Raw genomic sequence first — 26359 nt, 5'->3', positions numbered from 1 at the left:
GGTGATGATCACATCCCTGATGTCCCGGTGCCTTGTGATCTCGTTAATCAATCAGGTGCTGGTTCTTGGAGCGCGGGTGCATCCAGGTTGCCTGGGAGCTGAGAGAGGGTGTTGGTGATTGACAGCTCATTTCCTGCACAGAAGGTGAGTGGCAGCTGCCCATTTGAATTCTCCTTCCCAAGGCCACGGCTGCCAATGACTTCTGGCCAAGACTGATGGTCACTGCCTACTCGGGCATTAAAGTTGCCAGGTAGCAGGATATTATTGTCTTTGGGGACAGAGCGTAGTGGCTGGGCGAGTGCTGGTAGAACAGTTCCATCTGTTCAGAGGTGTAGGTCACGGTGGGCGTGTAGACACTGATCAGAGTCAGATGGGTCTTGGCTTTCAGAGGCAGTCTCATTACCATGAGGCGATCGTTGATGCCTCTGAGGGGGTTCTCCAGGTTCCTGACGATTGTGGTCCGGATGGCAAAGCCAGCTCCAGCTTCTCTAGCCTCATCCTTTCACTCGCCACTCCAGAAAAACATGTAGCCAGCCCCAACTTCTGTGATTTCACCTGTCTCGGCCAGGCGTGTCTCACAGAGCGCTGCAATGTCAACATTGTAGTTCTGAAGCACGTGTCCTACAAGTGCAGTTCACCTCTCCAGTCTGTTACTGGTCTTGTTGTCCATGAGAGTCCTGATGTTCCAGGCTCCAACTCAGAGTTAGCTCAGCTTTCTGGTGGTTCTTCTTTCTTCTCTGGTTTTTGAGGTAGTTCGACTGCATATAGATATCCAGTCAGCTGCGGCATGCTGACAGGATAGGGTGAGCCAAGCTTTCTTTAGGTCACCTTTTCCAGACCCTGTCCCGTGAGGGGGGAGAAGTGCGGTTGCTGAAGAGGGTTGCTCCGTCGCCAAGGTGGCTGCCAAATACTGCCCTTGCCTCGTGAGAAGAGAGCGACCATCCTGCCTTGGCCGCCTGAGTGCAGGCCCATGACTAGTGGCTCCCAGCACCATCTTAGGCCTGTCGCCGTCACCACCCGCCTGTCGCCCTAGGTCTTGAGTTGGTTGTGGAGATTGGTGTCACCAAATCCTGGGCAGGATATGTATGTCGACCCTGAGTTGCAAAAGCAACACAATCCCCCTCTCAGTGCAGACACTGACGTCAACTGGGATGGCAGGCATAACGTTTTGATGATGACCGAACTGCAGGAGCTGCCAGAAGGACATTGAGCTAACATCAGACTGCCTTAGGGGCTCTGTTTCAGGATTTCTTCCTTTCCCATGAGTGGGCTGGGGAGATTTTAAATCAGAGTTTTCCTTCTCCTCGATATACTGCCTTCTCAGGCTAACGAGCCCCTCCTGCCCGAAGCAACTGGTTTTAAGGCACCAGTGACCCGTCTTCACCCCTTCTCCTGTCGGTGTAAACAGTTCTGCCATGCAATGGCCAGGAGTTGGACTTGGTTATCAGAGGCTAATTTCAGAGATGCGTCATTGGGGGCACTTAATATATAGAGAGACCTCATCCCCACTACCACCCCAGTTATGACAACCATTTGGACCAATAATAATAAAGAAAGAAAGAAAAACTATCAAGGACATGAAGATTGAGAGCTGTTGAAAGTGTTGAATCCCAATCAGGTTTATTATCGCCAATGTGAGCACAAAAGATTGCATGATAAAGGCAGCGGGAAGGGAACGAGTACAAGCTGGAAGGTGATAGGTGAAGAGTGAGTCTGGGTGAGCGCATGGTTGAAGAGTTGGAGAACAGCAGAAATCACAGAACTCCCATGAAAAGAAGATTTAAACTTCTTCAAGGTAGGCATTCCTTTAAACAGACTTGACAGTGGAAAAGCAAGTCAAGAGAATGAGTTTGTTGAACGCCTACAGGATGGCTTTTTAGATCAGTTTGTCATTGAGCCTACTAGGAGATCAGTTATGCTGGATTGGGTGTTATGAAATGAACCAGAGGTGATTAGGGAGCTTAAGGTAAAAGAGCCCTTAGGAGGCAGTGATCACAATGATTGAGTTCAACTTGAAATTTGATAGGGAGAAAGAAAAGTCTGATGTAGCAGTATTTCATTGGAGTAAAGGAAATTACAGTGGTATGAAAGAGAAGTTGGCCAAAGTAAATTGGAAGGAGCTGCTGGCAGGGATGACAGCGGAGCAGCAATGGTGTGAGTTTCTGAGAAAACTGGTGAAGGTGAAGGATAGATGTATTCCAAAAACAAAGAAATACTCAACTGGCAAAATAGTACAACAGTGGCTGACAAGGGAAGTCAATGCTAATGTAAAAGCAAAAGAGAGGGCATACAATAAAGCAAAAAAGATAAAAGATTGAGAAACTTTTAAAACCCTACAGAGAGCAACTAAAAGAATCATTAGGACAGAAAAGATTAAACGTGAAAGTAAGCTGACAACTAATATAAAAGTGGACAGTACAAGCTTTTTGAAGTATGTAAAGATAAAAGAGAGATGAGAGTGGATATAGGACCACTAGAAAATGAGGCTGGAGAAATAATAACGGGGGACAAGGAAATAGGACATGAACTAAATGAGTATTTTGCTTCAGTCTTCACTATGGAAGACACTAGCAGTGTGTTGGATGTTGAAGGGTGTGAGGGAAGAGAAGTGGGTGCAGTTACTATTACAAGGGAGAAGGTGCTCAAAAAGCTGAAAGACCTAAGGGTGCATAAGTCACCCGGATCAGATGAACTGCGCTCTAGGGTTCTGAAAGAGGTAGCGGTAGAGATTGTGGAGGCATTAGTAATGATCTTTCATACATCACTGAATTCTGGCATGGTGCCAGAGGACTGGAAAATTGCAAATGTCACTTCATTCTTTAAGACAGGAGGAAGGCAGCAGAAAGGAAATTACAGACTAGTTAGCCTGACCTCAGTGGTTGAAAAGATATTGGAGTCAATTGTTAAGGACGAGGTGATGGAGTACTTGTGACACAGGACAAGATAACACAAAGTCAGCATGGTTTCCTTCAGGGAAAATCGTGCCTGACGAACCTGTTGGAATTCTTTGAGATTACAAGTAGGATAGATAAAGGGGATGCAGTGGATGTTGTATATTTGGACTTTCAGAAGACCTTTAACAAGGTGTCACACATGAAGTTGCTTACCAAGTTAGGAGTCCATGATATTACATGAAAGTTGCAGGCATGGTTAGAGCATTGGCTGATTGGTAGGAGGCAGCAAGTGGGAATAAAAGGATCCTTTTCTGGTTGGCTGCCAGTGACTAGTGGTGTTCCACAAGGGTTGGTGTTGGGACCACTTCTTTTAGTGCTGTATATCAATGATTTAGATGATGGAATAGATGGCTTTGTTGCCAAGTTTGCAGATGACATGAAGGATGTTGAGGAAACAGGTAGGTTGCAGAAGGACCTAGACAGATTCGGAGAATGGGAAAGATGAAGAGGAGTGATGATGGCACTAAATGGCGACTCTTTTGCTTCCATCTTCGGAAACAGCTCTATTTCCATCTTTAATATCTTTATTTTTCCCTTTCAGGGTTCTTTTGAAGATCCTGACCTGGAGTTACACGCTGACTACAGTTCTTTGCGGGAGTGCGACCCACTCTCAAGATTTCATAACTGGCTGTTGTTGTTCGGCACGCCAAGGGCTCGGCCTAAGAGTCCTGCTCAGAGTTAGAAGCCTAGGATCTCAGGGGTTTGGAGACGGGCGGATCGAGGGTCGGTGTCGTGACGGGAGACTCGTGTGTTGTTGGGGGAGTCGAAATATCTACAGCCTGTGGGCCCGGAGACCTGAGATCTTTGAGATCTTCAGGCACAGAGCTTGAAAAAAGCGATGTAATGGACTTTTAACATCGTAAACCAGCGGGTTGTTTGTTGTGTCTCTCCACTTGCTGGGAAAATGGAGACATCACCTTCTCCCCTAATAGGGAGAGAGAGAGAGCCTGTGGTATGCTGTATACAGGGTGAAATGCAAAGTCTTTGGAGTAACTGCAGGTCGGTGTCTTTGCTGTTGCTTTGCTCGCGCTTGCGTGCTCAGTGACGGGTGCTGATGCTTCTTTTTGCCTGTGGGGGGAGGGGGGTTGTTTCTTGCTGCCATTTACACACGAGAGGGAGGGGAGACGGGGGGGCTTTGGGGTTCTAACATTTAACTGTCATTCATTCTTTGGGGCACTCCTCTGTTTTCGTAGATGTTTTACGAAGAAAAAGCATTTCAGGATGTATATTGTATACATTTCTCCGACATTAAACTGTACCTTTGAACCTTTGAAATGAAATACAATTTTGGAAAATGCATGGTCACGCACTTTGGTAGTAGAAGCAAATATGCAGACTATTTTCTAAATGGGGCGGGGGGAGGAGTCCAATAACCTGAGCTGCAAAGGGACTTGTGAGACCTTGTGTAGAACACCCTGAAGATTAACTTGCAGCTTGAGTCGGTGGTGAGGAAGGCAAATGTCATATTAGCATTCATTTCAGGAGGTCTAGAATACAAGAGCAAGGATGTGATGCTGAGGCTTTATAAGGCACTGGTGAGGTCTCACCTTGAGTATTGCGAACAGTTTTGGGCTCCTCATCTTAGAAAAGATGTGCTGGCATTGGAGAGGGTCCAGAGGAGGTTCACAAGGATGATTCCAGGAATGAAAGGGTTAGCATACAAGGAACGTTTGATGGCTCTAGGTTTGTACTTGCTGCAATTCAGAAGGATGGGGCGGGGGTTCTCGTTGAAACCTTTGGAATGTTGAAAGGCCGAGGCAGAGTAGATGTGGAAAGGATATTTCCCATGGTGGGCAGTCTAGGAGAATCTAGGGCAAGAGGGCACAGCCTCAGGATAGAAGGGAGTCCATTCAAAACAGAGATGCAAAGAAATTTCTTTAGCCTGGGGTGGTGAATTTGTGGAATTTATTATCACAGGCAGCTGTGGAGGCCAGATCGTTGGGAGTACTGAAGGCAGAGCTTGATAGGTTCGGGGTTGGACATGGCATCAAAGCCAGGGAGTGGGGCTGAGGAGGGGCGAAAGGACCAGCCATGATGGAATGACGGAACAGACTCGATGGGCCAAATGGCCTAATTTTGTTCCCATGATTTATGTGCTAATGCCCTTTTTCAACGTGTGGTCATAGGGATTGGTGGTTAGTACAGACTTGATGGGCTGAAGAGCCTGTTTGTGAGCTGGATGGATCAATGTTCTGTTGTTCACCCTCAGTCACTCTGTGTCGCCCATTTCCATGTTCTGTCTGGACATCTCTCTGTTGCTTTATTGTGTTGTCCGCATTGGGAATGGTTGTTGGATGGGAGCCTGGGCTCAGGTCCTAGAGTTCCATCAGTACTGGGACACTCTGCGCACCAACACGTTGCCCCTGGTTACCGGCTGCCGGAGGCCTTTGGAGGGTGGTGGCTTGTAAACAGAGCCCTATTCTTTATAAATACACGTCCCATGATCAGGTTTTCCAGGAATACACGTCATGGAATGAAGAAAACAAGGAAACCGGATCCCTGTGGTTCTGAATGAATGAGCTGGGTTAAGCTGCAGTGTGCACCACAGGCAGAGAGCCAGACAGTGTGGACCCAGGCCTTTCAGGTCTGCCGATCCAGGTTGACCACAGTGTCTCACCCAGCGAGTCCTCATGTCTTGTCTCAGCCCACGTCCTTCCCCCTCCCTCTGCTCCACGTACCTGTCCAAGTGCTTCTTAAATCATACTGTAGTGTCTTCCTCTGACCACTTGTTCTATACACTCACCACACTCTGGGTGAAAAAGTTGCCCCTCAGCTTCCTTTTAAATCTCTCCCCTCTCACCCTAAATCTGTGCCCCAGGTTTTGAACTCCCCTACCCCGGGGAAAAGACTGTTATTGTCCACATTATCTCTGTCTCTCATTATTTTAACATTTCTGTTAGTTCTCTCCTCAATCTTCCACATTCCAAGGGATAAAAACCCAGCCTGGCCGCTACAACACAGACCTCTCCTCTGTGATATGTGTCCCCACTGTGAGTGCGTATTTGTGTGTGTGTGTGTGTGTCCCCACTGTGAGTCTGTGAAGTGTGTCTCCACTGTGTGAGTCTGTGGTGTCTGTCCCCACTGTGTGTGTGTCTGTGTGTGTCTGTGTGTGTCTGTGGTGTCTGTCCCCACTGTGAGTCTGTGGTGTGTGGGAACCTCTTCCCAATGGAACAGGTACAGGGAATGGGGGCTGTATGTTCAAAGTGAAAGACAAGCTGTAGTCTTACACATGCGCACATAACCCCCCCCCAACACACACACACACACACACACACACACACACCCCCACACACACACACACACCCACCCCCTCACACACACACACCCACACCCACACACACACCCCCACCCCCACACACACCCCCACACACCCACACTCACACACACACACCCACCCCCACACACACACACACACCCACACTCACACACACACACCCACCCCCACACACACACACCCACACACACACACACACACACACACCCACACACCCACACACACACACACACACACACACACACACACACACCCACACCCACACACACACACCCACACCCACACACCCACCCCCACACACACACACACCCCCACACACACACACACACACACACCCCCCACACACACACACACCCACACCCACACACACACCCCCACACACACACAGACACCCACACCCACACACCCACCCCCACACACACACACACACCCACACACACACACACTCACACACACACACCCACACACACACACCCACCCCCACACACACACCCACCCCCACACACACACACACACACCCACACCCACACACCCACCCCCACACACACACACACACACCCACCCCCACACACACACACACACACCCACACCCACACACCCACCCCCACACACACACACACACACCCACACCCACACACCCACCCCCACACACACACACACACACCCACACCCACACACCCACACACACACCCACACCCACACACCCACCCCCACACACACACACACACACCCACACCCACACACCCACCCCCACACACACACACACACACCCACCCCCACACACACACACACACCCGGTGCTCTGTAGGGAAGGAGTAGAAGAGCACTGCAGTAGTGATGGAGGGTGTTACAGTCAGAGGGACGGACAGAAGACTGTGATATGACTGACATTGGGATTGTATGTTGCCTCCCAGGTGCCAGGCTCGGTTGTTTTGGATCGGGTCCAAGGCATTCCGAAAGGGGAGGGTGAGCAGCTGAAAGTCTTAATACATCTTGGAACCTACGACATAGGTAGAAAAGGAGAGGAGGTCCTGAAGAAAGATTTGAGGGAGCTAGATAGAACACTGAAAAGCAGGAGCTCCTGGGTAGTAATCTCTGGATTACCTCCTGTGCCACGCACCAGTGAGGGTAGAAACAGGATGATTTGGCAGATGAATGCAAGGCTGAGAAATTGGTGCAGGGGGCTGGGTTTCAGATTTCTGTATCACTGGAACCTCTTCTGGGGAACATATGACCAGTACAACAGGGACGGGTTACAACTGAACTCGAGGGGTCAAACATCCTGGCAGGCAGATTTGCTAGCGCCGTTGGGGAGGGTTTAAACTAATTTGGCAACTGGATGGGAATCGGAGTGATAGGGCTGAGGATGGGGCAGTTGGTTTACAACTAGATGCAGCTCGCAGTGAGACTGTGAGGAAGGACAGGCAGATGATGGGGCAACAACACAGTGAGACTGTGAGGAAGGACAGGCGGATGATGGGGCAACAACACAGTGAGACTGTGAGGAAGGACAGGCGGATGATGGGGCAACATCGCAGTGAGACTGTGAGGAAGGACAGGCGGATGATGGGGCAACATTGACAAGGGTGATGGATACAGGACTGAAGGTGTTGTATTTGAATGTGTGCAGTATATGGAATACGGCAGATGATCTTGTAGTGCAGTTAGAGATTGGCAGGTACTGTGACGTTGTGGAAAACACTGAGTGGTGGCTTAAAGAAAATTATAGCCAGGAGCTTAACATCCAAGGATACACATTCTGTTAAAAGGATGGGCAGGTAGGCAGAGAGGATGGGGTGGCTTTGATGCTAAGACATTAAATCAAATTGTTAGAAAGAGGTGACATAAGATTAGGAGATATAGAATGCTTGTAGGTAGATTTAAGGGAACTGATGGGAGTTATATACAGGCCTCCAGACAGTAGCCAGGATGTGGGCTACAAATGACAAAAGGAGATGGAAAAGTAACAAGGGATAATGAAATGACAGATGAGCTGAATAAATCTTTTGCATCAGTCATCACTGTGGAAGACACTACCAGTATGCCAGTAATTCGAGAGTGTTGGGGCGGAGGTGAACGTAATTGCTATTGCTAAGGAGAAGGTCCTTGGGAAGCTGAAAGATCTGAAGGTAGATAAAGCCACCTGGACCAGATAGACTACACTCCAGGGTTCTGAAAGAGATGGCTGAAGAGATTGTGGGGTCATTAGTAATGATCATTCAAGAAATGAATGATCATTACTAATGATCCCACAATCTCTTCTGGAATAGTTCCGGAGGACTGGAAAATTGCAAATGTCACTCCCCTCTTTGAGAGGGGAGGAAGGCAGAATGGAATTGGTGGAAATGTACATAATTCACAGCTGGCAACATTGAGTTACAGTTCACTTGGATCTTCCCACTTGGAGGATCAGACCACAGCCTGGTTCACCTCATGCCCTTTATAAGCCCAAAGTACAGCAACAGCTAGCTGCCGCTAGGGTAGTACAGAAATGGTCTCCAGAGGCCATCTGAGGCTACTGACTGGAAGGTATTTTGTGAACCATATGGGGAGGACATTAATGAACTTACTGATTGCATCACTGGCTACATCAACTTCCGTGTGGACACTGTAATACCATCACGGACTGTTCGCTGCTTCCCGAACAACAAACCATGGGTCACCAGTGACCTCAAAGCTCTTCTCAACCACAAAAGAGAGAGTCTTTGGATCAGGAGGCAGGGAGGAATTGCAATGTGTGTAGAGGGAGTTAAAGGAGAAGATCAAGGTGGCTAAAGAGGAATACAGGAGAGAGCTGGAGGACAAGTTTGGGCAGAGCAGCACACGGGAGGTGCGGAGAGGCATGAAGAATATCGCTGGCTTCAATCAGCCGAGCTGTGGAGCCTTGGAATGCAGCCATGAATGGGCTAATGAGTTAAACCAATTCTTCAGTAGGTTTGACAGCTGCCCTCCTGTTTACACCCTCCTCACACACCAGTCCAGATGCCGAGGCACCCAATGGTCCCTCAGCACCAATACCTCCACTCCACCCTCCTCCCTGCTCCAGTTCAACAAGTGGATGAACAACACTGGCTACAACTGTCTACATCCCCTCCTTGTCCTGCACCTACCATCCACACCTCCACATACCAACTGCTATCGTCCTGATCTTCACCTCCCCAGCCCCCAGCTTCCATCAACTCCTCAGTTATCATAGACTCACCTTCACTACGGAGCCAGGTGAGAAGGGCTCTGGGGAAACTGCGACACGGCAAAGCATTGGGACAGGATGGTGTGAAACCCCAAGCTCCTGAAGGAGTGTGTTGAGCAGATGGGTGGAACTTTTCAGTGCATTTTCAACCTGAGTCTCAGCCTGGAAAGGGTCCCGACTGTGTAGTAAACATCACGTGTGGTCCTGGTATCCAAGAAAGGCCAACTGAAGGTCTTGTATGACTACCGTCCAGTGGCCCTAACTTGCATATCATGAAGATCCGAGAGAGGCTGGTCCTGGCTCACCTCTGACCCCTGGTCAGATCAGCCCTTGATCCTCTGCAGTTTGCCTACCAGAGCATATTGGAGTCGATGATGCTGTCATCTACCTGCTGAACAGAGTCTTCTCCCATTTAGATAAGCAGGGCAGCACTGTGAGGATCATGTTTCTTGATTTCTCAAGTGCCTTCAATAACATACAGCCCTCATTGCTGGGGAGGAAAGCTCCATTCAATGCAGATTGGCACTTCCATTGTGTCCTGGATAATGGACTACCTGACTGGCAGACCACAATATGTGTGGCTTCAGAGCTGTGTGTCAGACATGGCTATAAGCAGCACTGGGGCCCCACAGGGGACTGTATTGGCTCCCCTCTTGTTTATCCTGTATACCTTGGACTTTAGATACAACACTGAGTCATGTCATCTGCAGAAATTCTCTGACTTGGCAATAGTTGGGTGTATAAAGGGAGGATGAATACAGGGCCCTGTTGGAGGACTTTGTCAAATAGTGCAAGCTGAATCATTAGCAGCTCAACATCAGTAAAAAAATGTTGATGGACTTTAGGAGGATTAAGCCTGCATTGCTCCCTGTTACTGTTGATGGTGAGGATGTGGTGAAGACCTACAAGTACCTGAGGGTGCACCTGGATGACAGACGTGAGTGGAGCACCAACACAGAGACTGTGTACAAGAGGGGCCAGAGTCGTCTTGACTCCCTGAGGAGACTGAGGTCCTTTGGAATGTGCAGGCCTCTCCTTCACATGTTCTGCCAGTCTGTTGTTGCCAGTACAATCTCCTATATGGTGGTGTACTGGGGCAATGGCATCAACATGGGAGATGCCAACAGGCTCAATAAACTGATTAGGAAGGCTGGCTCTGTTATAGGAGTCAAACTGGACACACTGGAGGCTGTGGTAGAACAAAGGACCCCACGGAAAATCCTGGCAATTCTGGACAATGTTTCTTACCCTCCGCATGTCATCTTGGCTGAACAGAGGAGCACTTCTAGTAATAGATTAAGACAACCGCGCTGCTCCAAAAAGCACTACATGAGGTCATTCTTACCCTCAGCCATCAGGCTCTATAATGAGTCAACCCAGAGGAGTGGTCGTGTAAATCTTGTACCTCTTATTTTTAAGGTAATTTATTTTTATTCTTTTTTTATTTTTATTAATTTTTTTATTGATTTAAAAGGAGCATAAATACAAACAAGAGGAGAATTATCTCAAATATATATATCAATAACAATACAAACAAAGAATGAAATAGACATTATCAAAATCATACATAGTGTTAAGCTAGTATGTAGTATATAATAAAAGAGAAGACAGCTAATTCTCCTCTTATCAATTCATGGAGAGGAAAAAAAACTTTAAATTTTAAATGAAGTAAAAAAAAACCACTACACTATACAAAAAAGGGAAAGAAGGAAAAAAAAAGGGACTGGTCAGTCCATTCTGAGGATACGACCAAAAAAAAGAAAGACTTTCTGATCAAATCTAAAACTTTGAAAAAAATTTGGAAGAGTAATAAATCAAATTAAATGAAAATATTGAATAAAAGGTCGCCATATTTGCTCAAATTTAAAGGATGTATCAAATGTCCGACTTATTATTTTCTCTAAACTTAAACAGGACATAATGGAGGAAAGCCAATAAAAGACAGTAGGTGGATTAGAATCCTTCCACTTCAATAAAATGGCTCTCCTAGCCAATAAAGTTGAAAAGGCTATCACACATTGAGCAAAAACAGGAATATTTTCTGGTTTGAATGGGATAATCCCAAAGATTGCTGTAGGTAAATTAGGTTGTAGGTCCAGATCTAAGACTTTTGATAAAGTTTTAAAAACATCCTCCAAAAATTGTCTAACTTTATACAAGACCAGATAATCAAGATAATCAATGGAGTAAAATTTTTCATTTGGTTAATAACTCATCTATTTGTGCCCGTCATTCCTTGATACAGTTCAAGGTAGTGTATCAGGCCCAGATGTCAAAGGACAAACTAGCACGTATTTTCTCCAACATCAATCCTATTTGTGACAGATGTAATATTGAGGTGGCCACTTTAACTCATATGTTTTGGACTTGTATTTTTATTTTTTCTTAATTCTCTTCTAACATTTGTAAATCTGTGCACTTGTAATGCTACTGTGAAATTGTAATTTCCCTTGGGATCAATAAAGTATCTATCTATCTATCTATAGTCACTGGTTTGATGTGATGACCGCTTTATGTAAAGCCCTTTTCCCTTAAACATAACACACCTGCGTCATTTTTATTTGTGGAAACCTACAAGCCTGACTTCAATGTTGGGAAGACGTTGGAGTCCATTACTGTATTAAGGATAAAGTTTCAGGGTACTTCAATAGTTCAATTAAAAGCCAGAGAACGTATACAATAGACAACCTGAAAGTCTTGTTCTTCACAAACATCCACAAAAACAGAAGAGTGCCCCAAAGAATGAGAGACAGTAAAACTCCAAAGACCCCCTTACTCTCCCTTCCCCATGGTTCCCTTGAGAGAAAATCTTGCCTGACAAATCTGTTGGAATTCTTTGAAGAAATAACAGGCAGGATAGACAAAGGAGAGTCAGTGGATGTTGTGTATTTGGATTTTCAGAAGGCCTTTGACAAAGTGCTGCACATGAGGCTGCTCAACAAGAGAAGAGCGAATGGTATTACAGGGGAGATACCAGCGTGGGTAGAAGATTGGCTGACCGGCAGGAGGCAGAAACTGGGAATAAATAGATCCTTTTCAGATTGGCTGCTGGTGACTAGTGGTATTCCACAGGTGTTGGTGTTGGGACCTCTTTTTCATGTTATATGTCAATGATTTGCATGATGGAATTGATGGTTCTGTGGCAGTTTGTGGACGATACAAAGATAGATGGAGGGGCAGGTAGTGTCGATGAAGTGGAGAGGCTGCAGAGGACTTAGACAGACTAGGAGAATGGGCAAAAAATGGCATAAAATTCATAAATCAGAGATGCAAAGAGACTTGGCTGTCCTTGTGCAGGATTCCCTGAAGGTTAACTTGCAGGCTGAGTCAGTGGTAAGAAAGGCAAATACAATGTTAACATTTGTTTCGAGAGGACTAGAATATAAAAGCAAGGATGTGACTCTGAGGATTTATAAGATATTGGTCAGACCGGAGAGTATTGTGAGCAGTTTTCAAAGCCCTCATCTAAGAAAGGATGATGGAGAGGATACAGAAGATTCTGGGAATTAAAGGGTTAATGTATGAGGACCGCTTGGTGGCTCTGGGCCTGTACTCACTGGAGATTAGAAGAATGTGGGATGATTTTATTGAAACCTATCAACGAGATTAACAAGGTTTTCCCTCAGACCCTACGGGAGGCTAGTGCAGAAATTGCCGGGATCCTGGCAGAAATATTTAAATCATCCTGAGCAACAGCAGAGGATTGGAGCATAGCCAAAGTTGTTCCGCTATTTAAAAAAGGTTGAAAACATAAACCAGGACATTATAGGCCGGTGAGTCTGACATCAGTAGTGGGAAAGTTATTGGAAGGTTTTCTAAGGGACTAGATAGAAAGTATTTGAATAGACATGGACTGATTAAGAATAGTCAGGCAACACACATCAAAGTTGCTGGTGAACGCAGCAGGCCAGGCAGCATCTCTAGGAAGAGGTGCAGTCAACGTTTCAGGCCGAGACCCTTCGTCAGGACTAACTGAAGGAAGAGCTAGTAAGAGATTTGAAAGTGGGGGTGGGAGGGGGAGATCCGAAATGATAGGAGAAGACAGGAGGGGGAGGGATGGAGCCAAGAGCTGGACAGGTGATTGACAAAAGGGATATGAGAGGATCAGGGGACAGGAGGTCCGGGAAGAAGGAAAAGGGGGAGGGGGGAACCCAGAGGATGGGCAAGGGGTATAGTCAGAGGGACAGAGGGAGAAAAAGGAGAGAGAGAGAAAGAATGTGTGTATATAAATAAATAACGGATGGGGTGCGAGGGGGAGGCGGAGGAGGAGGAATAGTCAGCATGGCTTTGTGCATGGTAGGTCATACCTAACCAATCTCATAGATTTTTTTCAAGGAAGGTATCAGGAAAGTGATGCAGTCTATGTGGACTTCAGTAAGGCATTTGACAAGGTCCTGCAAGGAAGGTAGGTCAAGATGATTCAGTTGCTTGGCATTCAGGATCAGGTAGTAAATTGGTTTGGATATTGGCTTTGTGGGAGAAGTTAGAGAGTGGTAGTAGAGGGTTGTCTCTCTGACTGGAGGCCTGTGACTAGTGGTGTGCTGCAGGGATCAGTGCTGAGTCCATTGTTGTTTGTCACCTATATCAATGATCTGGATAGTACTGTGGTTAACTGGATCAGCAAAATTTGCGGATGACACCAAGACTTGGGAGTAGGGGACAGTGAGGAAGACTATCGAGGGATCTGCATCAGCTGGAAAAATGGGATGAAAAATGGCAGTTGGAATTTAATGAAGACAAGTGCGAGGTTTTGCTCCTCAGGATGACCAACCAGGGTAGGACTTACACAGTGAACGGGGTACTGAGGAGTGTGGTAGAACAAAGGATCTGGGAACATAGACACATAGTTCATTGAAAGTGGCATCACAAATAGAAAGCTTTTGGCACATTGGCCTTCGTAGACCAATGTACAGTGGCATGCAAAAGTTTGGGCACCCCGGTCAAAATTTCTGTTACAGTGAATAGCTAAGCGAGTAAAAGATGACCTGATTTCCAAAAGGCATAAAGTTAAAGATGTCACATTTCTTTAATATTTTAAGCAAGATTACTTTGTTATTTCCATCTTTTACAGTTTCAAAATAACAAAAAAGGAAAAGGGCCCAAAACAAAAGTTTGGGCACCCTGCATGGTCAGTACTTAGTAACACCCCCTTTAGCAAGTACCACAGCTTGTAAACCATTTCTGTAGCCAGCTAAGAGTCTTTCAATTCTTGTTTGGGGGATTTTCGCCCATTCTTCCTTGCAAAAGGCTTCTAGTTCTGTGAGATTCTTGGGCCATCTTGCATGCACTGCTCTTTTGAGGTCTATCCACAGATTTTCGATGATGTTTAGGTCGGGGGACTGTGAGGGCCATGGCAAAACCTTCAGCTTGCGCCTCTTGAGGTAGTCCGTTGTGGATTCTGAGGTGTCTTTAGGATCATTATCCTGTTGTAGAAACCATCCTCTTTTCATCTTCGGCTTTTTTACAGACGGTGTGATGTTTGGTTCCAGAATTTGCTGGTATTTAATTGAATTCATTCTTCCCTCGACCAGTAAATGTTCCCCATGTCACCGGCTGTAACACAAGCCCAAAGCATGATCGATTCTCCCCCGTTCTTAACAGTTGGAGAGGGAACCTTTTCATGAAATTCTGCACCCTTTTTTCTCCAAACATATCTTTGCTCACTGCAGCCAAAAAGTTCTATTTTAACTTCATCAGTCCACAGTGCATCAGGCTTGTTTAAATTTTCCTTTGCAAACTTCTGACGCAGAATTTTGTGGTGAGGACATAAGAAAGGTTTTCTTCTGATGACTCTTCCATGAAGGTCATATTTGTGCAGGTGTCACTGCACAGTAGAACAGTGCACCACCACTCCAGAGTCTGCTAAATCCTCCTGAAGGTCTTTTGCAGTCAAACGGGGATTTGGATTTGCCTTTGCCTTTCTAACAATCCTACGAGCAGTTCTCTCCGAAAGTTTTCTTGGTCTTCCAGACCTCAACTTGACCTCCAGCGTTCCTGTTAACTGCCATTTCTTAATTACATTACAAACTGAGGAAACGGCTACCTGAAAATGCTTTGCTATCTTCTTATAGCCTTCTCCTGCTTTGTGGGCATCACTTATTTTAATTTTCAGATTGCTAGGCAGCTGCTTAGAGGAGCCCATGGCTGCTGATTGTTGGGACAAGGTTTGAGGAGCCAGGGTATTTATAAAGCTTTGAAATTTGCATCACCTGGCCTTTCCTAACGATGACTGTGAACAAGCCATAGCCCTGACAAGCTAATTAGCGTCTGAGACCTTGGTAAAAGTTATCTGAGAGCTCAAATCTCTTGGGGTGCCCAAACTATTGCATGGTGCTCCTTTCCTTTTTTTCACTCTAAAATTGTATAAGACAGAAATAATACACTAATCATGCTTAAAATGTTGAAAAGAATGTTTCCTCTTTAACTTTATGACTTTTGGAGATCAGTTCATCTTCTGCTCACTGAACTATTCACAGTAACAGAAATTTTGATCGGGGTGCCCAAACCTTTGCATGCCACTGTGTTGAGTGCTGGAGTTGGGATGTTATGTTGAAGTTGTATAAAACATTGATGGGACCTAATTTGGAGTATTGTGTGCACTTTTGGTCACCTACCTGTAGGAAAGATATAAACAAGGTTGAAAGAGTGCACAAAAAATTTCCAACGATGTTGCTGGATCCGGAGGACCTGAGTTACAAGGAAAGATTGAATAGGTTAGGACTGTATTCTTTAAAATGAAAAAGATCAAGAGGCAATTTGATAGAGGTACACAAAACCATGAGGAGTATAGATAGGGTAAATGAACTAGGCTTTTTCCACTGAGGTTGGGTTGGACTACAACCAGAGGTCATGGGTTAAGAGTGAAAGGTGAAAAGTTTAAGGGGAACATGAGGAGCAACCTCTTCACTCAGAGGGTTGTGAGAGTGTGGAATGAGCTGCCAGCAGAAATGGTGGATGTGAGCACGATTTCAAAGTTTAAGAGAAGTTTGGATAGGTACATGGATGGTAGGGGTGTGGAGGGTTATGGTCCTGGTGCCAGTCGATGGGAGTAGGCAGTTTAAACGGTTTCAGCATGTACTAGATGGGCCGAAGGGCCTGTTTCTGTGCTGTACTTTTCTATGACTCTATAACTCTATCAATATTGAAATGTCTAGATAGAGTGGATGTAGAGAGGATATTTCCTAGAGTGCGGGGGTCCAGGACCAGAGGGCACAGCCTCAGGATAGAGGAATTGTCAGCCAGAGGGTGGTGAATCTGTGGAAATCTTTGCCAGAGACAGCGGTGGAGGCCACGTCACTGGGTACATTTAAAACAGAGGTTGAGAGGTTCTTGATTAGCCAGGATGTCAAAGGTTACAGGGAGAATGGGGTCATGAGGGAAAATAAATCAGCCATGCTGGAATGGCGGAGGACACTCAACAGGGTGAATGGCCTAATTCTGCCTGTATGTCTTGTGGTCTTATGGTCTCACACACACACACAACCACAGACAGACAGTCACAGACACACACACACACAACCACACACACACACACACACACACACACACACACAACCACAGACAGACAGTCAGACAGACAGACAGACACACACACACACACACACACAACCACAGACAGACAGTCAGACACACACACACTTATACAGTATACGGTGACACAAATGCACACAGACACACACACTCAATGCACATTCACGCTCCTGCACACACAACCCATGCAGACCAAACTGAATACACACACATTTACACACTTGTGGCACACACAAACGTGCATGAAGCAGAGGGGACAAACAGCTTGCATGTGCAGAGGGAAGTCCGCCAGGCAGCCCCGAGCAATAATGTCTGGACAACAGCCCCCGGTTACAGGGCTACTGGTCACCCGTCCACCAGGCGCACAAGGGTGAGGGTTCACAGTCGCCCTGTCACTGATTAACATGGCAATGGCAAAGAGGAAACATGTTTAACCAGAAACGTTCATTCACATCACAGCCAGAAGCATAAACAGCAATGACTTGCATTTCTGCATACCGACTAAACTTTACTAAACCTATTCTGTCAAAACACAAAAACCCAGAACAGGGAGTGAAACTCCCTCCACACTGTCCCATCACACACTCCCAGGGTCAGACACAGAGTGAAACTCCCTCCACACTGTCCCATCACACACTCCCGGGGTCAGACACAGAGTGAATCTCCTTCCACACCGTCCCATCACACACTCCCGGGGTCAGACACAGAGTGAATCTCCCTCCACACCGTCCCATCACACACTCCTGGGGTCAGACACAGAGTGAATCTCCCTCTACACCGTCCCATCACACACTCCTGGGGTCAGACACAGAGTGAAGCTCCCTCCACACCGTCCCATCACACACTGCCGGGGTCAGACAGAGCGAAGTCATGATGGAACCGGATCCAGGGGTCCGAAATTTTCTTTCTGGGCAGGATGTACACCTCTAGGGATAGACAGAGTCGAGCCTGATTAGGTGCATGCCCTGATCTGCTCCAGGGCAGCCCTGCTCTGGGATTAGGTGCAGCCCACACCCTGTCTCTGACTACTGTACAGGTTGTAACTGAGAACCTGGAACATAGAGCATAGAAACCTCTGCAAAGCACAGGCCCTTCTGTGCACCATGTCGTACCCATCTCATAACCTGTAACGTCAATCCTACCCTTCCCTCTCAAATATCCCTCCATTTGTCTCTCATCCATGAGCCTGTCTAAGAGTCTCTTAATGCCCCTAGTGTACCTGCCTCTCCCAGCACCCCGGCAGTGTGTTCCACACACCCACCACTCTGTGTAAAGAACTTACCTCCGACACTTTACTCTGATCATCTTAAAATTATGCCCCCTCATATTAGCCACTTCCACCCTGGAGAAAAGGCTCTGGCTGTCCACTCTATCAATGCTTCTGATCATCTTGTACACCTCTATCAAATCACCTCTCATTCTCCTTCACTCCAAAGAAAAAAATGCCAGCTCACTCAGCCTGTCCTCATCAGACACGCTCTCTAATCCAGGCAGCATCCTGGTAAATCTCCTCTGCACCCTCTCTAAAGCTCCCACATCCTCCCCGTAACGAGGCAACCAGAAATGAACACAGTTTCTCTGCCTTCCTCTCCCATGGATGCTGTTTTTGTGCTGAGGTATTGTCCCTCTTCTTGGCTTTGACTGCTAACTGCATTTCCCGACACCCAACACCAGCGGCAGCAGCCTGACCTTGGAGCCTCACCAGGGACACAGATAATAATAACCCAGCATCTGACGGGTTGCATCAGCGCTCGGAATGGAGCCTCCCGTGCACAGGGTCAAACGGCTGCGGCGGCTGGAGGCTCGGCCATTTCCATTGTGGGCATAGCCCTCCCCCTCACCAGTCTTGTCTTCAAAAGGCAGTGCCTGAAGAGGGTGGCGTCCATCCCCAACAGCCCCCACCACCCAGAACGAGCCCTCTGTCACCACGACCATCAGGGAGGAGGTACAGGAGCCTGAAGACATGCTCAACGTTTCAGGAACAGCCTCTTCCCCTCCGCCATCACATTCTGAATGGAACCTCACTATTTCTTTTCTGCATTATTCATTAATATCATTCCCATTACAACTTATCCTAATTTAAATAAAAAATCCCGACTGCACTGCTGCCTCAAAACAACAAATTTCACGACTTATGTCTCTGATTATAAAATGGATTCTGATTCAGCATCGAACTCTGACACGTTTACCTGCAGACTGGTCTCAAGAGAGTGTGGCTGAGCAAGTTGAAAGTATTGAGTACAGGAGATGGGATGTTATGTTAAAGTTGTATAAGACATTGGTGAGACCTAATTCGGAGCATTAGTTCTGGTTGCCTGTCTACAGGAAAGATGTCAATAAGATTGAAAGAGCACATAGAAAATTTACAAGGATGTTGTCGGGTCTGGAGAACCTGAGCTATGAGGAAAGATTGAATGGGTTAGGATTTTATTCCTTGGAATGTAGAAGATTGAGAGGACATCTGACAGAGGTGTACAAAATGACAAGAGGTAGAGATACGATTAATGCACCGAGTTTGTGTGCAACCAAAAATATGGGCCAGGGGTTAAGGGTGAAAGGTGAAAAGTTTAAAGAGAACATAAAGGGAAACTTCTTCACTCGGGGGTTGTGAATGAGCTGCCAGCACAAATGGTCCGTGCGAGCTCGATTTCAATGTGAAATTGTTTAACAAAGCGTTGAGTAGATATATGGATGGGAGGGGTATGGTCCCAGTGCAGGTCAATGGAAGTAGGCAGTTAAATGCCTCACCATGGACTAGATGGGCCGAAGGGCCTGTTCCTGGGCTGACTTTTCGATGACTTTGTTATAGAAATATAAAGATTAGTTTTATTTTTTATATGTAGATTGAAAAATAGAGTGAAGAGTGTTATTTGCATCAAAACAAATTAGTGAGGCAAGTATAGCATGGCCACAACTTACCAAACCTAAGTGGTACATCTTTGAAATATGAGAGGAAATGTGGTCACTGAAGGAAACCCTGCAGACAAGGGGTGGTGGGGAGACAGACAAACTCCTTAAATACAGCAGCAGAACCGAGCTCGGGTCATCAACAAAGAAAATAGTTGGGCTCTCCCAATGAGTCTGTCCTCCCTCTGGTCACACCTGGGTCCTGGGAGGTCCAGTAATTGTATTGGTTAAGGTACGAGTAACCCCCAGTGTAACCCCTAGTGTAACCCTCAGTGTAACCTCAGTGTAACCCTGGCTGATCCAGACTCCAGCCCCAACAGGCAATGTGGTGCAGGGCTGCCACCTGGTGTTGGATCTGTGATACTACAGCTCTAATACAACCCCCCCACCCCCCACCCCGCTCCGAGCTTCTATCCATAACATTAGTAGAGTTCCTCCCACAGTGTGACCCTCCCTTGGTACCACCCCTCCCACAGTGTGACCCTCCCTCAGTACCACCTCTCCACAGTGTGACCCTCCCTCAGTACCACCCTCCCACAGTGTGACCCTCCCTCAGTACCACCTCTCCACAATGTGACCCTCCCTCAGTACCACCCTCCCACAGTGTGACCCTCCCTCGGTACCACCTCTCCCACAGTGTGACCCTCCCTCAGTATCACCCCTCCCACAGTGTGACTCTCCCTCAGTACCGCCCCTCCCACAGTGTGACCCTCCCTCAGTACCACCCTCCCACAGTGTGACCCTCCCTCAGTACCACCTCTCCACAATGTGACCCTCCCTCTGTACCACCCTCCCACAGTGTGACCCTCCCTCGGTACCACCTCTCCCACAGTGTGACCCTCCCTCAGTATCACCCCTCCCACAGTGTGACCCTCCCTCAGTACCACCCCTTCCACAGTGTGACCCTCCCTCAGTACCGCCCCTTCCACAGTGTGACCCTCCCTCAGTACCGCCCCTCCCACAGTGTGACTCTCCCTCAGTACCACCTCTCCCACAGTGTGACCCTCCCTCAGTACCACCCCTCCCACAGTGTGACCCTCCCTCGGTACCACTCCTCCCACAGTGTGACCCTCCCTCAGTACCACCTCTCCACAATGTGACCCTCCCTCAGTACCACCTCTCCACAGTGTGACCCCTCCCTCAGTACCACCCCTCCCCACAGTGTGACCCCTCCCTCAGTACCACCCCTCCCCACAGTGTGACCCTCCCTCGATACCACCCCTCCCACAGTGTGACCCTCCCTCAGTACCACCTCCCCACAGTGTGACCCCTCCCTCAGTATCACCCCTCCCACAGTGTGACCCTCCCTCAGTACCACCCCTTCCACAGTGTGACCCTCCCTCAGTACCACCTCTCCACAATGTGACCCTCCCTCAGTACCACCTCTCCACAGTGTGACCCCTCCCTCAGTACCACCCCTCCCCACAGTGTGACCCTCCCTCAGTACCACCCCTCCCACAGTGAGACCCTCCCTCAGTACCAACCCCTCCCTCTGTACCACCCGTCCCACAGTGTGACCCTCCCTCGGTACCACCTCTCCCACAGTGTGACCCTCCCTCAGTATCACCCCTCCCACAGTGTGACCCTCCCTCAGTACCACCCCTTCCACAGTGTGACCCTCCCTCAGTACTGCCCCTCCCACAGTGTGACTCTCCCTCAATACCACCCCTCCCACAGTGTGACCCTCCCTCAGTACCACCTCTCCCACAGTGTGACCCTCCCTCAGTATCACCCCTCCCACAGTGTGACCCTCCCTCAGTACCACCCCTTCCACAGTGTGACCCTCCCTCAGTACCACCCCTTCCACAGTGTGACCCTCCCTCAGTACCCGCCCCTCCCACAGTGTGACTCTCCCTCAGTACCACCCTCCCACAGTGTGACCCTCCCTCAGTACCACCCCCCCCACAGTGTGACCCTCCTTCAGAGAAGGAAAGGAACAGGTGATGTGATTTTTGGAGCTTGGTGGAAAGCAGGTCTGGGTATTTAGGCAACACACATCAAAGTTGCTGGTGAACGCAGCAGGCCAGGCAGCATCTCTAGGAAGAGGTACAGTCGATGTTTCAGGCCGAGATCCTTCGTTGTTGTTTGCTGGGTATTTAGGGTGAAGTTGGAGTTCATTAGAAGTTTGAGGAGATTTGAGATTTGGTATGTCACCAAATTCTGTCGCAAATATTTTGTTCACATCACTGTTTGGTGTGGAGGCTCCAATGCACAGGATCAGGAAAAGCTGCAGAAAGTTGTAAACTTAACCAGCTCCCCCTTGTGTTCCCGCCTCCCCAGCATGGAGGGTACCTTCAAAAGTCAATGCCTCAAAAAGGCGACATCCGTCATGAAGGACCCCCATCACCCAGGACGTGCCCCCTTCTCATCGCTGCCATCAGGAGCAGGTACAGGAGCCTGAAGACACACACTCAATGATTCAGGAACAGCTTCTTCCCCTCTGCCATCTGATTCCTAAATGGACACTGAGCCCATGAACACTACCTCACTATTTTCCTTCTCTTTTCGCACTACCTATATAATCTGATTTTTATATATATACTTACTGTAATTTATAGTTTTTATTATTATGCCTTACAGTGTGCTGCTGTCACAAAGCAACAAATTTCACGATGTATGCCAACGATGTCAAACCTGTTTCTGATTCTGATTCTAAAGGTGTGGGACATTGTCCAGCGTGCAGAGATTGTGAGCTGCCCTCGGGTTCAGGAAGAGTTGCTGTTAAAACTGACTGAACTTTCCAGAGGTGGAGTGTGGTTGCTGTGGTCTGCAGAGACTTCAGTAAAGACCATGACAAGGTTCCACGTCGGGAATTGGCCATACGTGTCGGAGGCCTTTTGGAATGTGGAGGTTGTGCTGGTAATTATTTGTCACAGGTACATCGAAACATCCAAACAGATGGTGAAATGTACCAGTTGATGAATCACTGAGGATGCTGAGGGCAGCCCACAGATGTCAGCACGATCTTGGCACTAACGTTGCATTGCCGCAAATTACTAACTCTAGCCGTGAAGTCGTTGGAGTGTGGGAGGAAACCAGAGCACTCGGAGGAACCCCAGCAGTCACGCTGAGGCTCCTTGCAGACAGTGGCAGGAACTGAGCCCAGATCGCGGTGCTGTGAATCGTTATGTGAGCTGCTACATTGCTGAGGGTGGTGGACGGTAGACAGGCCACTGTGACATCAGGGCTAGCTCAAGGCTTGGTGCTGGGTGGTATGGCTAGTTAGTTCATGGGTGACATGAAGGAGGGTGATGCTGAGAGTGAGGGTGGGGGACGTGATACGCTACAGGGGAATCATGATCAGATGGTAAAATTGTTAAAGGTGATTGGAGTAAAGTATGGGGGATGTCAGAAAGTGGTGGGTGTGTGGAACGTCCTGCCAGGGGTAGTGGGAGACAGCAGAACCATTAAGAAACTCTTAGGTCGGAACGTAGATGACAGAAAAATAGAGGCTATATGGGATTGTACTGATCATAGAGTTGATAGTTTCATGATTAATAACGGTATCAAAGGTTAGAGCGAGAAGGCAGGAGAATGGGGTTAATTGTAGGTTAATTAATCATTGTAAATTCTCCTGTGATTAACTTAGGGTGGTGTGTCTCGGTGGGACGGGGGGGGTCTGTTCCATTCTGGGTGGTGTGTCTCGGTGGGACGGGGGGAGGGGTCTGTTCCACCCTGGGTGGTGAGGCTCGGTGGGACGGGGGGGGGTTATTTCCACAGTGGGTGGTGTGTCTCGGTGGGGTGGGGGGGGTTATTTCCACAGTGGGTGGTGTGTCTCGGTGGGGTGGGGGGGGTTATTTCCACAGTGGGTGGTGTGTCTTGGTGGGGTGGGGGGGGTTATTTCCACTCTGGGTGGTGAGGATCAGTGGGACGGGGGGCCTGTTCTGCTCTGTGTCTCTAAATAATATAAATGCTAATAAATCAGCCATGATGGAATGGCAGGGCAAATCTGATGGACCGAATGGCCTGATCCTGCTTCTATGTCTTATGGCTTTATTGTCCATGGAGCTTAGAAAGGTAAAGGGCTGTGCAGTACGGAAATTCCCGGCAGCTGCTAGAGTAGGTTACGTGGTCAGCACAACATTGTGACCCGAAGGGCCTGTAATAATGATGATGATAATGATACATTTACTTTGAACTTTGAAGAGGTGATACTCCTTTCCAATGACAAAATGAAAATAATTTATATATAAAGGTTAAATCACTGGATTGGGCCGCTCAGAAATCTGATGGTGGAGGGGAAGAGCCTGTTCCTGAATCGCTGAGTGTGTGCCTTCAGACTCCTGTCCCTCCTCCCTGATGGTAGCAATGAGAAGAGGGCACGTCCTGGGTGATGGGTTCCTTAACGATGGAATTAACTCATGAACACAACATAGTTATTCCTTTTATATTTATGTTTTTATTTTTAATTTACAGTCGCTTTATGTCTATGCACTGTACTGCTGTCGTAACATCCCGATTTGACTTCTCAGTTTGATTTTGATTCTCATTCTAATTTTGATTTCCTTTCTGATTTTGATTTCAATTCCAATTCCCATTCCAATTCCAATTTCTTGTCCCATTCCCATTCCCAATCCAATTCATTTGAACCACCACATTATGTAGACCGACCCCTTTCAAGAGTGATTCACATACCCCACCCCTCGCCGCTCTGTGCTCGGGTGGCTGGTGTATCACTGGGAGTCAGTGTGTGTGTGTGTGTGTGTGTTTGTAAAGCTGGGTCAGTCCTGAATTATTGACAAAGTTCCATCTGATTATTGGTTCCGAGTGCAGAAGTGCGGAGCTGCTGAGTGCCGCTGGACTTTCCTCCCGTTAATATTCAATGGTCACTGCTTTGGTCCTCAGGTATTCATTCAAAGCCTCCCGCCCTGTGGATTGAGACAGCAAGATTCACTGTGGAGCAAACTGGCAGATTATAACCTTTTACCTGAACCCTCTTCCTTTGACAGATTATATTAGATTAGATGTATTTGTCACCTGTATATCGAAACAGACAGTAAAATGAGTTGTTTGCATTAACAACCAACACAACTGAAGGATGTGCTGGGGGCAGCCCGCAAGTGTTGCCCCGCACTCCAGCACCAACACAGCATGACCACGGTGTTCAGCAGAACAACACAGAGCCAATATACAACCAACAACGAACAGCAAAGCAAAAAAAAACGACAGCAAGACAATCCCCTTCCCTCTCACACACAGGGCAGGCCGTCGGCAGGATTCTCTCTGTGGACTGAAGGCGGGTGAGAGGTGACTTGATAGGGATGTACACAATGAAAGGGGCAGAGACAGAGTGGACAGCCAGAGACTTTTCCCGGGGTGGAAATGACTAAAGGCTGATTTATATTTGTGCATACTAGCCTACGCAAGTGGGCTACGCCGTTGTGAGCATTTATACTTGTGCGTCGCTCTGCAATTCACCGCCAAAACATTAGTTGGCGGTGGGGCTTCTTTGCCACTGTGTTGAAACTCAACACGAAGAAACTCAAACTTCGGACAATGGCGACTGAAACTGAAGGAGGGCAAATTTTCTGTGCTTGTCCGGCCACTGAGAGACATGGACAATGAAATGCATTTCAAATATTTTCGGATATCGGCAGGTAGATTTGACAATTTGGTTCATCGTCTCCAACCATTTATTTGGCATCAGTGTAAGCACAGTATACTCAGAGACTGGCAATCACCATTTGAGTTTTAGCTTCAGGTGGAGGTCAACAGGCTGTAGCAGCTAGCTACAAACTGGCGTCAAGCACAGGATCCTCCAGAATTTCGGAGGTCTGTAAAGCTTTATGGAAAGCATTGCAGCCAGAGTTCCTTCCCTGCCCTTCAGTCGCCCAATGGCAAGCTATTGCAGCGTAGGAGGAAATGCGATGCTCCCAAGCGGACCAATCACAGTTGCTGCGGTCTGCGTTGCTGCGACGCGTAGTTACATTTTTGGGGAGGTGCACATCAGGCAACGGCATAGGGTATAGCGTAGGGTACAGTGTAGGGTATGCGGGTACGCCATACCTACAGCGTCGATTTGACGCACGAGTATAAATTGGCCCTAACACCACGGGGCATAATTTTAAACTGCTTGAAGGAAAGTGTAGGGGGGTGTCAGAGAGTGGTGGGTGTGTGGAGTACCCTGTCGGGGGGGGGGGGCTGTTAGAGACAGAAACATTAACGACATTTAAGAGTCTCTTAAACAGGCACATGAAAAATGGAGGGTCATATGGGAGGGAAGGGTTGGGTTGATCCGAGAGTGGGTTGAAATGTTGGTGTGCAACATTGTGGGCCGAGGGCCTGTACTCTATTGTAATGTTATGTGTTACGACCACAAGACATAGGAGCAGAAATAGGCCATTCAGCCCATCGAGTCTGCCCCACCATTCAATCATGGCTGAATTTTTCCCCTCTTAACCCCATTTTCCTGCCTTCTCCCCGTAACCATTGATGTAATCAAGAACCTATCAACTCTACCTTAAATATACGCAGTGACTTTGGCCTCCACAGCTGACTATAGTA

General features: G+C 47.6%; 1 protein-coding gene across 1 annotated transcript in view; it reads right to left on the bottom strand.

Moving 5' to 3' along the window:
- Positions 1-226: 226 nt before the first annotated feature.
- Positions 227-26359, bottom strand: part of LOC140193180 (cytosolic 10-formyltetrahydrofolate dehydrogenase-like) — a 57019-nt gene continuing 30886 nt past the window's right edge. The window contains exon 14 of the mRNA XM_072250585.1: positions 227-446. Within this exon, the coding sequence (XP_072106686.1) occupies positions 227-446 (220 nt within the window). The remainder of the gene's footprint in view (positions 447-26359) is intronic.

The sequence above is a fragment of the Mobula birostris genome, unplaced genomic scaffold (genome assembly GCF_030028105.1).
Source record: "Mobula birostris isolate sMobBir1 unplaced genomic scaffold, sMobBir1.hap1 scaffold_420, whole genome shotgun sequence".
Lineage (NCBI taxonomy): Eukaryota > Metazoa > Chordata > Chondrichthyes > Myliobatiformes > Myliobatidae > Mobula > Mobula birostris.
This window is presented reverse-complemented; position numbering and strand designations above follow the sequence as displayed.